General features: G+C 37.9%; 1 protein-coding gene across 3 annotated transcripts in view; it reads left to right on the forward strand.

Annotated features, from left to right (window-relative positions):
• The window catches only part of UBN2 (ubinuclein 2), a 48,603-nt gene that overhangs the window by 10,444 nt on the left and 20,354 nt on the right, over positions 1 to 17,805 (forward strand). For 2 of the 3 annotated variants that reach the window (XM_065858991.2, XM_065858999.2), the window contains exons 4-10: positions 7,154 to 7,291; positions 8,513 to 8,625; positions 9,636 to 10,134; positions 13,480 to 13,550; positions 14,236 to 14,365; positions 15,642 to 15,760; positions 16,410 to 16,523. In XM_065858991.2, coding sequence (XP_065715063.1) covers positions 7,154 to 7,291; positions 8,513 to 8,625; positions 9,636 to 10,134; positions 13,480 to 13,550; positions 14,236 to 14,365; positions 15,642 to 15,760; positions 16,410 to 16,523 — 1,184 coding nt within the window. The remainder of the gene's footprint in view (positions 1 to 7,153; positions 7,292 to 8,512; positions 8,626 to 9,635; positions 10,135 to 13,479; positions 13,551 to 14,235; positions 14,366 to 15,641; positions 15,761 to 16,409; positions 16,524 to 17,805) is intronic. The other variant, XM_065859008.2, reaches the window with a different exon arrangement.

Consider the following 17,805-nt stretch of genomic DNA (forward strand, 5'->3'; position numbering starts at 1 on the left):
GTGCTGCTGGAACACTATTGGGGCCTAAGCCTTGGTATGTCCTTTCTGAAGGTCAGTTTCTGACTTTCAACTCAGTAAGAACTGATGTGCTGCGCTTCTGCTGAGAAACTACTTGAGCCTTTAGGTTTATCTGGCTTCTCACTGTTGCTGAAGTTAACAGTCCTCAGTTTTGAAATTTCTTGATACAGGACCTAAGTTGTATCCTGTTTTTTGTGGATTTATTGTGATATGTCACAGATCCGATACATGATGTGGATAACTTTCACTATGCATAGTACAGGTTTCTATCAAAGATGTACATGAAACCAGCAGGGTTGGATGCTCACTGGGGTATTAGTACTTCTCATACTGTGCCTCCTTCCAGTGCTGTTCTTGTTACCAGCAGCAGATCCAGTAGATTTGCAGGAGCATTTACTTCTGATGTCTCTGGGCAGACTCCTTGCAAGTACACACAAAAAGCAGTTGTCAGAGGACCAGATGGTTGCATCATGTGGAAGCTACTGGGGAGAATGGTGTATTCTCTAAAGATTGCGCTCCTGAACAAATCATTCTGCCTTGTGGCTGCATTACAAATACAGACTAGTGAGAGGCTATCTCTGTTTTGCTTTTATTCCCATTTCTATCTAGAAAAGAAGAATGCTGTATGCTAGCTGCAGTCTTAAGTTGCTGTTGCAGAGCTTAAGGATCCTTTAATGTAGGAGTTAAGTTAAACGAAACCTCTCATTCCATCTAAGATGCAAATGGGAAGTGTTGCAAAGGAAAATCTACATGTCTGGCTTGTTCATCTTCTGTGTGGCCAGCTACTAAATCACTGTGTACCCTGAGAATTGTCAGAGGCAGGCACAGCCTGGACTTGCTATCTTTTGGAAGATTTACTGTTTTACACATAAAAAGCTATAATATCCTGTGCACAAACACTTGAAAAATGGGCATGAGTGCCTCTTGAATTACTCCAGGATTGGTTACCTGTTGTCTCCCTCTGTATCCCAGGAAAAAATAATGGAAATATTCCATAGAATTTTGGTCCTTGTTCTTGTCACAGATTTGAAAGAAATACTGAGCTCTTTGGCACTGAAACAGATATATTCCATAGCTTTAGAGATTTTCCTTCTAAAAACAGATTTTGAGATAATGCCAGCAAATATTATTCATTAAATCAAACTAGCATGTTTTTAGCAGGCATTGTAATGGAGTTAAGAAATTCTGCTTCCTTTGGATCCTTTTCCAATTAAGTATTTTTGTATATGTAACATAGATGCATATATAAAAAATAACATAGGTAGCAGAACATTTGGGTCTTCCAATGATCCAGGAAGGCAATAGTTCTATGTGTTTTCTTGAGGGCAAGGATCAGGATCAAGTGCAGGGAATCTGCTAATGGCACGATTCTCACGTTCAGTTCCTACCTCCCATCTTCCTTCAGACTTGTCTCCTCTTACATGACGAAGTATATAGTTACAGATTGCTGTTTGCTTTGGATGTATCTGGTATATATGCTGCTCAGTTTTTTATCTATTTCCTTGTAAAACTTTTAGCTGGTCCTGTTTGGAAGAAATGGCTTTTCCTTTCTGAATGCAATTACAGGCAAGTGGGAAATCCATGCTTCAGTTTGTACAGCGGATATTTTTGGTTTGGGCATTTTGACTGTAGTCTAGGGGTGTCAAACTCATTTTCACCGGGGGACCACATCAACCTCATGGTTGCCTTCAAAGACCTGAATGTAATTTTAGGACCGTATGTGAAGTAGTTACAGTCCTAAAATTACATTTGGCCCTTTGAAGGCAATTGTGAGGCTGATGTGACCCCCAGTGAAAATGAGTTTGATGCCCCGGTATAGTCAGTGGGTCGTGAACTCTTCATTCCAGAACAAGTGTAAATCAAGACCATCTTACCATTGTTTCTTAGGCTATGTAGCAATTAGTCTAATGACAGGTTGTAATCTTTGCTTATCTTAATGGGCTTCTGGTAGTAATATACAAAATGTTCACAGCCTGCAAAGAAAGCTGTCCCTCCCTAGTGTTTCCACTGCTTTGATGTTGGAATCAGGTTTTGCTGTAAACTGCCCAGAACTACATTCTTTGTGGAATGGTATTCCTGCAGATTTCTGCTTCCCCTCTGTTCTTCTTGCATGCACACATGTGCATACATGTGCATATCAGTCTGGTTTGGCTGGACTACTTGCTCTTGTGATGACCTCTGAATATTTGGCTGGTTGAATACCTTCCTGACAATGTAAGCTTTATGTAGATACAGGTTCCAGGGGAATACAGTGTTTTCTGAGCTTTCTGCTAGGTAATATAGGACCAGGATCTGAACTAATATAGGGTGCTTTGTGAAAAAGTATGCCATTTTCTCTAATTCAGAGGTAATAAGACTTGCACATCCAAATCAGAGATGAGCTAGCACCTTCCCCCATGTTGGTTAGATGAACACAGAGGAAGAACCATCCACCTAGAAATGTGTAAGCAATGCAAGCTGTCTTTTGAAGCAGCGATACCAAGTAGACACACTGACAGGAACTGAAGCAAAATGTGAATGCCAAGAGCAATGGAAAGCATATGGTTCAGTACTTTGGACATCCAGGGCTGTATGTCAATATTTAACCCAGTTGTCTATATTCATGGTTTTACAGCAACCTTCTAGACACTGGTGTGAGGGTCTTGCGCTGCTGTGTAGGGAAAACTAACCTACCAATGGTTTCTCATTACATGGAGTGTTTCTCCAAAACAGGTACTTCAACTTAAAGGAAAAACTTGTTTTTCTTTAGCTACATCTTGCCTCAGGTGCTCAGACCCTCTTTCAAGAATTTTATCCTGGTTTTTAGTAATTCCGAACACACGGGTAGAAGAGTTGCACTTTTTCTGTCTGGGTTCCCTAGAATACTTCTAGTATTAAGGGCTTAGTCTTTGCAAAAACTCCTATGTTGTGAGATTGTTTTTGTGCATTTTCAGGATAAATTTGGTTTGCTTCATCTTGTAATCTCCAGGCTTATTAAAGGTGTGATAGATTTAATAAACTCTCCCACTCTTACTTCCCCTTAAGAGTTCCTGTGATTGTGATCTAAAACTTGAAGCTGATGCCAGTAAGCAAGCTTATTGCCAGTAAGAGCATCTTTCTCAATACTCTCCAATATCGGAGATGCTTTTTCCCAGTGAGAATGTTATTTGTTTGGGGAATGGCAGGGCTCAGTGTGCTGATGGTAATTTTTACCTTTTTTGTGGGGTCGTTTTAGGCCAACGTAATGTTCTCTCATCCTTTCTACTCAAAGGAGCTTCTTTTATGCATAGCTATGGAGATCAGTGATGCTGCTTGAGAAAGATAAATGTCTCTTTAAAAGAAACAAAACGAAGCCATTGAGTTGCCAGTATTAGAGGCCTATACAGAAGAATGCTACGTAGGATCCATTATTAAACATACTTTCATGTTGGATTGTGAGACAAATTTAACATTGCTGCATTTTTTAATGTGGTAAAAGCTGCCTTTGTAGATTTCTATCACGAACCTCATGCACACCAAATGCATGAGTGCATTAAAGCTTTTTTTTTTTTTGAGATTGACTTACTGGCTGTTTCATTGGCTATGGATATGTGTGTTTATATCACTGGTCTGTCTTCCTTTTTCAGTGTTACTTTGCTTGGTCTTGGGAGTTTCTGTGGTTGGAGAATGGTGTTCACTTAGCTGAGTGCGCCATGTCACCTTTAATAAAAGATGTCTTGCGTGCTTCCCAGGTATCTTCAGGGTAGATCTGCTGGTTGGCACCTGACATGCCATATGCATTTGAGTGAATACAAGGGCAGATTTCAACTAGGAGATTTTCTTTGCTTTTTGTCTCTCCTCACCTTGTTGTCCCCAACCCCGTGATAGATAGAGGTGTAAAGTATCAAACAAAGAGGATACTGTTCTGCTTAATATCATATCCTTTTTTAGGAAGCAATAAGTAATTTCTTCAATTTTTTTTAAATCCCATGTTCTGATCTAGGTTTCAACCAGGTGGTTTAGGACTGCTGGTGTGTTTAATGACCTCAGTGGGAAAACTGGGAAACTGAAAACTCAGCATCTGCATATGTACTCGAAAAAAACTTGAGACTTATCTGGCCTTTTAGTACCATTGTTTAAATTGGTGTTTATCAAAAATATAAGAGATTCATGGCTTCTTCACTTGTGGACCATCTAATACTTATTTTTACTTGTGTGTTCTCCAGGGCTTCCTGTGCTGCTCCACAGCAAAGTCTTTTTTGTGTTTCCTGTCACTTTTTCTTCACTTCTTATGATAATGGTCCCAGCTCTGACTGTGCTTTCTCCTTCAAACTTGGCAACTACTGTATTGTTCTGTTTCGATCCTGTACTGCCCCAGCCTCACCAATTCAGTTCATACCCTGTCAGCTGAAAAGGGAAATGCCTCCTCTAGTAAGCACTGTGGATAATAATTTATTTTCTTTCCTTTTCATCTTCCTTGCATATAATGAAGCTGGTTCTGAGAGTTATGGAAAAACATCAGATTTCTCTGAAATTCTAACCCAGCCTCCACTCTCAAGTTTACTTTACATCTCCTACTTTGCATGATTGTCCTTGTCCCTTAAGATGAGTGACAAGTCTGCAGCTAAGCCACTTTGCTTTCATTTTGTCCGATTAATAGATTCTCCTTTCTTGCACTAGTCTTTCATATGATCGGAGGGTATTTCATAGATCCTGTCACCACTGCTTTTTTCCCTTTCTGTACTGTTTGTTAAGCCTTCCATTCCAGGAAGATAAAAGGTGATGACTCATGGAAATTTCTAACTACTTATTCAGATCAAATCCACATAGATCTCCAGTTGAGGCTCTTCCATCAGCTTCCTTGTTAGAGTATACATTTTCCTCTTCCAGTTAGGTCCTCTTCTGTCTTAATGCTTTTGTTAGCCCAGACTTTTTGGTTCTTAAACCATTTTATATTCAGTATATTTTGCATAGTGTGCAGGGGGAAGTGCAATAAGCTGTTAGCTGACACTCCACTTTGCACTGTGTGTGTTCCCTTCATGTAGGTGACCTCAGGTCTTCAGTTAATGTTGTGCCAGTTAAAACTGCCTGCTAACTTATTCAACCTGTTAAATTCTGTCTTTAACAGATATGAAGTGGAAAGGCTGCTGGTTCGAGCTTCACAATAACAAACATGTTGTTTCCTTCTCAAGTATCTTAATTCTTAGTCATTTGGCTGTGCTTTGTTTATTACTTGCAGCTGTAACTCAAAATCAACTTTTTTCTCATCAGAGTGAATACCTCTGTGTGTCAAAATCCTCCCCTTTCAGAAGAAGGGAGAAATCAGTTCTTAGTCATTGCCCTGTTGTTATGTCTTTCTGGTACTTTTGTAACAGTTTCTAGGTTCTGTAAATGCTTCCTCCTCATCTTTGTTGGGAGGTATGTGTCTCAGGCATTCTGGTTTTATGGTTCAAGGTAGAATATAGCTTCCAGAATTGTAGTTTTTGCTTATTAAATTCACCATCTTAGAATTTTCAGTATTTGTAAACCAAGACTGGTAGTTCAAATTTGAAGTAGTTCAGGGCAACATTGTCCTTCTGTGTAGTGACAACAGCATTGTCCTGGCAACCCTCCCTCAGTTCTGTTGCAAATACTTAGTGACTTGTTTTGTTGATACTCATGCGTAGAGCTAGAATGAATCTGTTCATCCTTCCAGTCTTCTTGAGAGTTTACTGCTAACAAGATATCTCCTAGAGATTTAAGTTTTCTGGTAATACTTGGGGGAGAATGTCATTCTCAGGGGACTGCTGGTCACAAAATGTAACTAATATTGTCTTCCGCTATACTTAATATTGACCACGTTTCCTGTGTCTTTGGATTTCAATTTTTTTTAGGATACAGCTTTGTAATTCTAACTTGGAAATTTCTCCGTAAAGACTAAGTTCCTTTTGAAGTAATGCATAAGAGTTTGAAAAATAGGTAGTTTTAAAACTATCTGAATAGAGTGAGAATATATCTGACTCAAAGTCAGTCCTAGCATTGTGGTAGTTGTATAAGAGCCGATGTGATATTGAACACCTAAAACTGAAAGTAAACTAACAGATACTGTGTTTCAGATAACTTCATAAAAGTAGGTTTTTGAGCAGGGCACTGTGGTTAGAGTTGATCCTAAACGTAGTGTGTGTTGGAACGGCTGCAAGTGTCAAGTGCACTGCAGAGATTGGTATTAATGAAAACTGTGGCAGTCATAATAAAACAAAGCATATAACTGAGAAGTCTTTTTATGCCTAATGTACAGAACTATCTCTACTATCTTCAGTCCTGTTTCTTGGATATAACATCCAATTCTGTAAAAATTCTTATATAGATCAAACTTCTTCCACTGCAATATAATGATTGTTCAGACTGTCATCTTTTTCAAAAATATGGAAGAAATAGGTTCTGGAAATAACTATAGCTATCACTTACAGATACAGTTTTATCATGGGCCTTCTAAGTTATGTCTAACAGAAGATCATTTGAACTGCACAGTGTCTTATAAAATTGAAGGGTATTCAATAGAAATATGAAAATTAAAATTTAATAGGGGTAGGTTTGGGGGGGTCTTTTTTTTTTTTTTTTTTTTTTACAAAAACTCTTTTCAGACAGTGATGTTGTTGTATTGCCTGTAAGGCAGTTGTAGATGAAAACGAATAATTCACTGTGTGCCTGCCTGCTTTGTGGACTCCAGTGAACAACCAAGTGAAGTTGCTCATAGACAGGTGGTATATCATCGTTCATATGCTTTGTGTGTCTTGATATTTAACATCTAGCATAAAGCTCTCGGACAGAATATTGGGGGGAAAACAGTTGAGAAGTTTGACTTTTTTTTTTTCCCCCGTCAGGAAGGGAAGGGTGTTGGTTCTGTGCCATCCTCATTCCCTTCAGAAAGCAGTGCTGTAATCCTGTCTTCCAAAAAAAGGGCATGGGTTTGAAAGTAGAAAGTTTATAATATGTTATCAATGTCCTGTGCCTTGGCTAGTAAGTTTTCAATAGCATTGCTATCCTATTTCTGTTCTAGCAGGCTGTGCTGTCTGCTTGTATATAACTTTTGATGTCTACGGACTGGTAAATTAACTACACATTCATTTTATTAAGAACGCAGTTTATTAAGAATTTTATTAAGTAGTGATGACAAACTCATCTTTTTCCTGCCCAGTATGATGAATTGGTTCCTGCATCCCTGACAACCAAATATGGAGGGTTTTATATCAACACTGGTACACTGCAGTTCCGCCAGGCATCTGACTCAGAGGATGAAGACTTTGCAGAAGACAAAAAGCATAGGCCACCTAAAGTGAGTGATCTTCGATTGATCTTAATTATGCTTTTTATACTGAAGTAACAGCCAGGTGGACATGGAGAAATACTTGATATGCTTAGAATGGCTCAGATGAAGAGGCTGAAAGCAGAGTGATGCACAGTACTGTTCTGTTGCGTTTTCTGTGTTGTGGCTTAAGTACTAGTATGTGGGAAATGGAGTGTCCACACGCTGTCTTGTGAGGCTAACCTAACCATCTGTTTAGTCAGGCTAGCAAGTTGTGGCCATCCATTTTGAAGTGATAGATGATTCTGTAATTTTATAGGCATTTTATTATACAAGATGAAAACTTAAGTTCTCTAACACTGCTTTTTTTTATTTTGCACAAAGCTTACATGATTTGAAATTTTTCCTAATATTAAGAATAACACCTAAAACAATATCTGTTAAAATAAACTCAGCACATAAGAATAGCTATATTAAAAAGTATATATATGGTCTTGGCCAAATAGCATGCTGTGCTCTTCTGTGTACTTTGTAAAGTTATGATCAGTGCAAACTTAATTGCTTGCGTATGACATTCACAAGTTCTGTGCCATTCCAAGAACTTCCTGCTTTCTCATGTCCTTCCCTGCTCTGCAATTGTTTAACATAATTTTAAGATTTTTGTATTGGATATGCCCAGGATGGAATAACTTTCTTCATAGCAGTCCTTATGGTGCTATTATTTGGATTTGTGACAAAAATAGTGTTGTTAACACACTGGAGTTTTGTTTGTTGCTGAATGATGTTTGCACACTGTGAAGACTTTCTTTTTCCCTGTCCTGTACCAACAGGTAGGCTAGGGATCAGCAAGAACTTGGGAGGGGAGACAGCTGATCTGAATTTTCCAAAAAGATATTGCACACTGTGTAACTTCATATTCAGCAATGAAACTCTGGTAGCAGAAGAAGGTGGGGGGGAATCACTCTTCCAAGGTGGCCATTTCTCATACTGGCTGGGGATCAATCTGCTTGTGCCTTAAAGTATTTTTCTTATTGAAAACTCTGAATTCAGTAACTGTTTAAAAATTATTGATTGAGACTTGTCAGTAGCTATAATTGCTGCTAGGAATCCATTGATACTGTTTGCCTTTACACATATTGAGGTATTCTTTCCTGGCTCTGAATTGGGAAGTGAAGGAAAATGAAATGTTTCTTGTTGTAAAAGTCCCTTAAGGTGGAAGAATCATTGTCCTTTATTTGATCTGTTTTCTAGATAGCAAAGTTAAAAGAAAGCGAAGATCGTGGAATGAAGAAGCGCAAACGGAAAGATGAAGGGACAGAAAAGGAGAAGAAGCCTCGGAAAATGAAAGTTCCTAAGCAGTTGGGGTAGGTTTCTTTCTTTAGATGAACCCTTGTATGTGAGATTTGGTTTCGAGACTGCATGCCATAGCAAGATTATCACAGCTGTTTAGAATATTGTGTTTTTAAACTATAATGAATAGCTCTTAGATTTGGGGTTGGAATGTGTGGTGTTTTTGCATAAGTCCTACAAGCTATTTATTTTGAACAAGGAATAATAGAACAAGGAAAGACAAATAACAGAAAAAAGATTTGAGTATATGAATACCTTCATCTATCATTGTTCTCCCTGAAGTCTTATGTAGCACTAAGAACTGCATATTCTAATGAAAAATAATTTTCTTCCTATCCCTTGGTTTCTAATCTGAAAAACTCTAAACATAGCTTATTCTACATGTTTCTCACTAACTTTGTATGTGCTTTCCCGAGTTCTGAGGCTAGCATGGAAAGATTAAGGTGGTGAGTTTTATTTTTAATCAGCTTCTAGAAAACTGTCATTGAGTGAAAGTTTTCGTATGAATATTCAAGTTGGTACTGAAAACTTATTGATAGCCTTTTTTTATCAAGGTGATAAATTGGCGGAGAACGCTCAGTTTTAGTAGCAGATGTTGAGACTGCCTATCAAAATTCTTAGCAATGAAGAGAATTTTTTTAAATGTACACAGTGTGCCTAGACTTAAAGTGACCTGCCACCATTCAGAAGTCTTCTGAGAGGCAAGTATTTTAGTAGCATAGATCAGTCATGAGTACAACAACTGTGCCAAACATCTTTATAATTAAATTGTGAAGGCCAAAGTAAATAACTTTTGCCTTAATGTGTATAAAACTTAACAAAACAAATCAATTGGGGAACATTAAATCACATGACTAGCAAAGATTTATGGTAGTTGGTAGAACAGACTGAAGATGGAAGCACAAAGTACTTGTTTCTTCCCTGGATAATTTTTTAATTGTACTAAACTCCCAGATTTTTGTTAAAGGTTACTAAGACCTCAAAAGTCACATGCATTCTAATGAAGGATTTTTTTCCTCTGCAGAGTAATGGCCTTAAATTCACACAAGTCTGAAAAGAAGAAAAAAAAATTGTATAAAGACTCACTCTCTCTGGCTGCCATGATCCGTAAATTTCAAAAGGAGAAGGAAGCCATGAGGAAGAAGGAATCTAGTCCAAAACCTCCAGTGACTGTTGCAACCTCTACCCCTAGTAAAATTCCTTCTTCCTCTCTCAGTGCAGGAAATGATATCTCTGACTTGAATCTTAGGATCAATGACCCTGTCCTCTCCATTTTTGGTAGCACAAATGACCGTGAGCTCCTGCAAGAAACTGAAAGTGCCCTGGAGATGCTGGGAGACATTGACTTTGACAAGTTGCTTGATGGCACCTCTGATGGCAGCCCGGTATCTGAGCTGTCAGGAGAAAATGGAAATGTCACTCAGGCAACCTACACCTCTCAGGTCATGACACCCAAGCAGGTGCCTGCCCTCCCAGAAGGTCTGCCTATGCTTCTTGAAAAGCGCATTGGAGACCTTCGAACAGTAAGTATGAATTCACTGCTAAGGAATTGCATTCAAGAATCTGAGAGAACGAGGAAGAGTAACTAGGGCCTGAATTGTCCTCCTTCAATTGCTGACTGAAGCTCTAAAAAGTAGAATTTATCTTAATGTCAGTCTTAATGGCTTTACTTATACTGAGGTGAAAATGGGCACAGAGATGATGCAGGTCAACTGTTAAAGCAATGTTTGTTTCACAGTGGAGACAAGGTTTTATAAGTCTTCTATGTGTAATAATTTGTAATGTTTGTTTGGGTTTTTTCCATAATGGAAATATCAGTGTTATTTAAATTGAATTATTAGTTGGTGAAATGAATGGGTCTCTTCTTGCGTTGGAGAAGGAAACCTTAAATATGACTGCAGCTTTTACAAATAAATGTCTTGATTTTTTGGCTTTGTAACATAAATGGTAACCTGCCAGTTTTAAAAAAAAAAAAAAAAAAAAAGCAAAACCAAACACCAAAGCAACAACAAAAACCACTAAGAAACACCACTGAACCAAAAAAACCATGCAGTAACCACAAAACTGAGTATTTTCTTTCGGAAGATTAGAATGGAAACCAAAGTTGTCAATATTAAAGTATTAAATCTGCAGGTTACAAACATCCCAATAGCTTATTGAAAGGGCTCAGAGCTGTTAAGCTGCTCCTTGTTTCAGTTGTGGATGTTATCTGAAGTTGAGAATAAATTTGTTGTTTGATTGTCCAGATTCTGATATTAAAGCTTTTCCTCACTCAGAATAAAGTGCAGCTTTTCCTTACTCAGAGCAAGTTTTGAAAAAGCAGTTCAAGTTACTACCTTTTTTGGGGAAAAAAAAATTAAACAGCAAAGCTTGCTTTGTTATATGTTAGACTAATGATAAAGCAAGGTTTATCTTATCTGTATATAAAAGTTTTACAGTGTTCTTATTTTAAAATATACCAAGCTAAATACAGCCAAGGTGTTAATATTTACTCCAGTGAGATCTATTTTGCTATGAATCAACAATAAGCTTCTAGCAAAACAGCAGAACAACTGGATTAGCCCAAAAGTCAGGAAGTGTTAGTGGCCTGTCCCAAATTCATGCTTCTTCCCTGTATAATGAGCCCCCCTCAGTTGGGAGAAAGATTTAATTCAGTGGCTCTTGGAAAACCTAATTCTTCTCTCTCCTGCTTTCAATCATGTTTTCTGGAAGTTTGGTGCTTGCTGAGCAGAGCAAGTCTATCCATACACTTGGGGAAAAACTAGACTGTGTGTTGACTTAGATTGCAACTTCCTTACCTTCTGCAAATTACAGTTAACTGCCATATTATCATTGGGGGAAAACGTCTTCTAAAAAGCAGGAAAAACTAGGTGGGTCTTGTGAGATACTCAGCAGGCTCACAGCTTCAGCACTCTTTACTGCGAAGAAAGCTAGCAAGTTTATAAAGCTGTAGGAAAAAGCTTGTGTTCCATGAATGGAGTATGATATATCTAGATTAAAAAAATCATTCAGAAAACCATCAACTAAAAATCAGTCAGGAAGTTATTGTATTTATATATTAATGTCTTCTGATCCCTAAATGGGCAATTCTGAACTACCATGACAGAAGACAATATTGTACACAAGCCTAAATGTAATAAAATGACTTTTTCTATTGTGAAGGTAACTGTTAAGTTAATCTGTCAATGGAACACAACCAAACAAAACAGTTCAGTGATAGCAATGCAGATTTTGAATCTGCCAATGCTGCTCTCTTCAAAAGCCAGCAACACTGTCTGCTATGAGTGTAATGCTGAAATCGGCTTTTAAGGTCTACACGGGACTGAAATGTCAAAGCGTATCTTTCCTTCCGCTTTATATAAACCAGAAGATGATGATAATCCTTGTGTTAATTATGCTTAAAGGTGCTGGGTTTAAGACGTTCACACTTGTCTTTTGATATCCTATCACTTTTAAACATCTATAACCTTTCTAATTTTTTTAGCAGGATAAAGGCTTCAGTATTCTTAAACAGATAGTACCATCCCCTCAGCAAGCTGAATTTGTGGTAGAAAGTAGTGAGCGGAATGCAGTCCTGACAGGAACTTAAAAAACCTCTGGTATCAATGTTCATGACTGAAGCAGTAAAGCATTCAGACAATGGGCTACCTTATGATTTCTGATAGACTATCAGACTCCTGTTTTCCTGTGCAGTGTAGAGTTCACAGTTCCAGAATATACTTTTTTCCCCAAGCATAAATGGGTCAGTTACAAAGAGCAAGAACAGTAAGTATTTCATAGTAATAAAGGGATTTTTATCAAGTTAACATGCATTTATATGTAGTTTTTAGCCACGATGTTACAAGTCACTTTTTTTTTTTTTTTACAAGACAGCATTAGTGGGTTTTAATTTATTTGAATATTCAACCTCTTAGCATGTTGGCTGCCTCTAGTGTTTGTCAGCCACTATACTATTCTGCATGCATATCCTTTTTCAGCTCCTCTAGGTATGCATTGTCTGGTCCAAGTGTCAGAATGTAAGATGACAATAAGCCTCTAAAAGTGTGGGGTGGTTTTTCTCTTCTATAAATCTACGGAGTGGATGAACACTAGAGAGAAAATCTTACTGATCTTTGTAGAATGGTGCAGGGAATTGGCTTTCTCCTCCAAGCTGTCATTGTGAAAATAATCTAGGTGAGAAGAACAAAGATAAAGGGATTCTGCATGGGAATTCCTGCAAGATCAGTGAAAACTTCTAATAAAAGGAAGTGTATGTATAGGAATAAGGCTGTCTCTGTTTGGTTTGGTTTGGTTGTTTCCCCCCCCCCACCCCAAACAGACTCAGGAAGAGACCAGGCAAAATTACTAGAGAGATATAGTGTAAAGATGGTGGGAATGCTGGAGAGCACCAGAACAGAGGGTTGAGGTATTTCTCTAGCACACATAATCCCTTTGCAGAAATTGCAAGGAAGGATTGAGGTGGATCTGACAAGGCTGAGATGTTGTAACTGAGTGAGGGATGTAACAGGGGTAGAAAAGCAGCCTTTTGTAGACTGAGAGTAGAAATGTGTTGATGTTCTTCCCTATCTGACTTGTGAATCAATGCTTCTCTTGTTAAAGCAAATGGTGGTAGTGAAATCTTGCTGGTGGTGAGATAGTAAAACATATCTATCATTTTCTTTTTGTGCTTACCGAAAAGATGAATGTGTTAACATGAGTGGTCCAGGCAGGTTCTAAATAGAATGATTATTTTCCCTAGAGCAAGGAGTTTTTGAGTATAATAAGAATCCTCACCTCTTTTCTGAACAGCTGAGTGTAGTTTGGTTTTGTTTACTTTTTTCCAAGTAATTCTGTTCTCCAGAAAATAAGAATTATTACTGTATTTTCAGGCCGCCAAGATGTTTGATGAAGAAGGCAGGAAGAAGTTTTTCACACAAGACATGAATAATATTCTGCTGGAGTAAGTGCTTATCTGTACAACCTTCCCTTTTTGGAAAGGGGGTGAAAGGAAAAGTACAGAAGAGGAAATGTTATTGAGGTTGTTCCAACAAAGCCCTTAAAAGTCAATGAAGGTAGATCAGTCTAAGCTAGTTATTAGCTAAAGAGATTTATATATTAATTCCTGTCATGACTGTCTTTATCCAGTGTAAAGTGTCTTGTAGTGCCCTGTGTCCTTGACTTCATGCGTGAAATTCAACAAAACTGTCATTATTTCTTCCTGTCCCCCACTTCCATAACTGAAAACACCTTCAACTTTCATGAAGGAAAATGCCATCTCTTGTTATGCTGTTAAGAGTTTAATATAGAAGGTTCTGTGTTCATAATCTAAGAAAAAAAAAGTAACCTTTAGAAGACTGTAGCAGTCAAAATTGTATCAAGATGTGAAATGGTGGGAGGTTTTTCTCTTTAGAAATGAAATTTGAATGGCAGTGTTTTAGCATGGCTGGAGAAGTGTGTATATGAATGGTTTCTTGCCATTGATTAAGACTTCCTCCATTCGTAGAACAGTTTAACTGTTAAAAATGTCCCAAGCTGCTGTTTTTAGTATGTATTGCTAGAATATGTTACAAAGCTTCCTTAGGTTTTTTTCAGTTGTCATCTTCATCTTGGAGAGCCTCACTGGTTGACTCTCTTTTGTTTGTCAGTATTGAGCTACAGTTACAGGAGATAAATCCTGCCGTCCGCAATGGAGTGTACTCTCACCTTGAGGCTTTTGTGCCATGCAATAAGGACACACTGATAAAACGTCTGAAGAAGTTACACCTCAATGTCCAGGTAATGGAGAGATTAGCTCCAGCATGAGTCATTTATGTAACAGTGGTGAGGACAGAGAGAGTAGAGCAACAGCCAGAGACTTTGTATCAGTTGCTAAATTAGCTTAAAAGCTTTTTTTCTGTGTACATGCTGTTGGCAGTTCTTTAGAAACAAATTATTTAAGTATTTCAGACCATTTATTTGCGAATGAAATGCTTTCAGCTTGAAAGCTGGGTACAGGATGCTTATCAAAGTAGCAGAACTAGAAAGCCACAGTAATCATAGTTATGACAGGCTAAAAAAAAGTTACTGTATTCATTTTTGTGCTGAGGAAATAGACAGGCGAGACTAATAATAGATGACCCAGCCTGTATTGTTTGTGCAAATTTGCCTTTGTGTCTAGGTCTTACAAATATTTTTTGTCATTTGCAGTTTCTTTTTTATTAAATAGTAAAGTATATTCTTTAAGAGAAAGTTCTCTTATCTGAAGTATCCTGACCCAATTACTTAGATGAAATCCACACTGTATCTTGCAGAGGGGCATGAATGCAGAGATCTCAGAACTTGCTAAGGTGGCAAACAGATTCATCTGCTATTTCTAAGCAGTAAGACATAATACCACGTAGTACTCTAGTTCATCTCAATAAGCAGTTATGATTAAGAATGTAAAGACAGAAGATGTAGGAAGAGAATTTGAAACATGTAGAGAAGTATATAGTAAACTACTTTAATGTTTGATATTCTTCATATTTGGAGACAATTCTAAGTATGTAGTCCTTACCTTTGAGGTACAGAAGTTATATATAATAATATTCTAATACTCAGATCTAACACATTATGTTCATTACCTAAGATGTTTTTATACCACAGAGTTTTTGGAGACTAGATTAATTGGATACTTATTTGCAAGTGCTGAGATACTTGGTCAAGTTATCTTGTTTTTTCCCCTGCAGTTTTTTTCCTTTGCCTATTTTTGATTAAAAAAAGCATTATTTAATGAGATCATGCCATAGTGTGTTGGGATATTTGTGAAGATATGTTTCCACATTACTATCTTTCATTGGTTTTGGTCTCAAGACTTACTTGAAATTTCTCATACAACTCATGTATGTGCATTTCTATAATGCTGTTGCACCTAACAGGATTCAAGTGCCATGTAGGAAATGGCTGTTGCAGTCTCTAGTTAGCACTGGGAATATTGCCTCATGAGTGAATGTGAAATAATTTTTGTGAAACTATGAGAAACATTCTTTACATTGCATCTAATAGGACTGCTTTGGTGTTTCTTTTTTTACAGGATGACCGCTTGAGAGAACCACTGCAAAAGCTAAAACTGGCTGTCAGTAACGTCATGCCTGAACAGTTATGCAAGTACCAAGAGGACTGTCAGGCCCGCAATCAAGCCAAGAATGCCAAGTAGGTATTTCTGGAATCTGTGCATGGCCATTCTAGAGTCCAGCTGGAAGTCTGTCACCATGTTGTTCATTCCCTGAGCTCAGCAAAGTACTCAGCTCCAGTTTACAGGTGTCTGTAGGTTTTTAATTGTACAAAGTACTTAGTTTTGTGTATGTGATGTTGTCACCTGACTTTAGAAAGAAATTCCATTAGCTGAATGAAGTAGCTCTTGCGAGGAAAAAAAAATATGAACTGTGAGGAGGATACTGCAGATTCCCAAAATGCCAGATTAATGTAGGAAGATGGTGTGTTCAGGTTCTTGATATATTTTGTCCTTGTTCACTGTAATTGCTTCCCTCATAGTTTACTAATTTTAGACTTAGAGAACCATTAATAGATTGATAAGCATCCTGCCATTTCCAGTAGAAGTGCTACATGAAGCTTATACCCAACATCCTTGATAGTATCCATAGAGTGTGTCCTTTGTGCTTGTCCCTGAGGACTGTGAAGGAGGGGGAGATGAAGTTTACCTTTTCAGAAATGGTATAACAAGAATCTGAAGACAGGTCTCTTTTTTTTCTTTCCTGACACCTAAACCCACGCTCCTTTCTCAAGGAAACATTTTGTCTGTGGCGTACACCTATAAAGAAAACAATTGTTCTAACCACAGGTTGCAAGCGGAAGATGAAAGAGAGAAAAATGGATCAGAGGAAGATGATGATGAGAAACCTGGAAAGAGGGTTGTAGGACCCAGAAAGAAGTTTCATTGGGATGACACAGTGAGGTGAGACACAACTACCTTTTTTGCCAAGCTTTTCACTGACTTCACAAAGGGGTCTCCAAGGCAATGTTGTTATATGATACTGTTTAATAAATAATTTTTCTCAGAAGTACACCTCAGAAGTTTTAGCTAGTGTTGGGGCTAAATAGGCAAGCAAAAATGCTGCAATGTTAAAGCATCCTTTTCTTTAACTTGAAGGTCAAGATAATCCTATGTCCAGCCCTTTTTGCACTGCTTCTTTGTCTGCTTTGTCCAAATACTTGAGTTTTCCTGCTCCTAGGACTTCAGACTTCTTTAAGCAAAGAACAGAGTTACACCTGCTTCCCACTGTTCTAGGAATAGGTCACAAAACATTGTCACCCAATGAGTGGTAAAGATTTCTGATGGAATAGAGCAGACCGCCAAAGTTGGTGATGCTGTTTTGGCAAACCTCTGAGTTCTCAGGCGAGCCAACATCCAGAATGCATGAATCTTAACCTCTCCCATCCCCTCTGAACACAAATCCGATGTTGTCTCTCAAGAGCAATACAGATTCTTGTCTGAAATGATGAATGTTTGGTTTCCTGGAATAGAGTTAACTGAAAACTGAGATTACTATCATTTAAATAATCTAGGTAGGCTTTTAAGCAAGCAGATCTTTCTGTATTAGTTATTTCCCATGCAAGATCTAAGCTAATTTTACTACAAGTATACATACTATTAAAATGGGCTAGTGGACTTCTCACACTGAGTCTTTTTAGTATGTTAAGACGACAGAGAAGCGAGCTTCATGGAATATATACAAACAGTATGGCTTGGACTGACCTGGAGGGAGACATACTTTGAGATATTTAAATCTTGTTTGTAGTTTGTTTGTTTGTTTGTTTGCTTGTTTTTAATTCAAGAGGCTCTGAAAGGCCAATGCTACTTAACTGTGTGCACTTCGATTTATTTTTTTTTAAGGATAGTAAAAGGCAGCATCCCTGTCAAAGAATCTTTGTTGAAATATTCAGTGTAGAACGGATTTTACTTGCTTTCAGACGTTCTCAGTCTTAAATGGGATAAAGGTCACTGTGAAAGGTCACTGAGCAAAGTGACAGGAGATGTTTCAGCTAGGAGGAAACCACAAACAAAATGTAAAAGCAATTACAAAATGACAGTAGAGATGAAAAAGAGAGCCATACAATCTGTTGGAAATGGATAAGTGACAGTAGCAGATAATGCCAGTTGTAGTGGTAAACCTCCAAAAGACACAATTGGAACTGAGCTCTTCCTACGACTGGCAACACACAGCAGCTGTACAGCA

Source organism: Patagioenas fasciata, chromosome 1, assembly GCF_037038585.1.
Source record: "Patagioenas fasciata isolate bPatFas1 chromosome 1, bPatFas1.hap1, whole genome shotgun sequence".
Lineage (NCBI taxonomy): Eukaryota > Metazoa > Chordata > Aves > Columbiformes > Columbidae > Patagioenas > Patagioenas fasciata.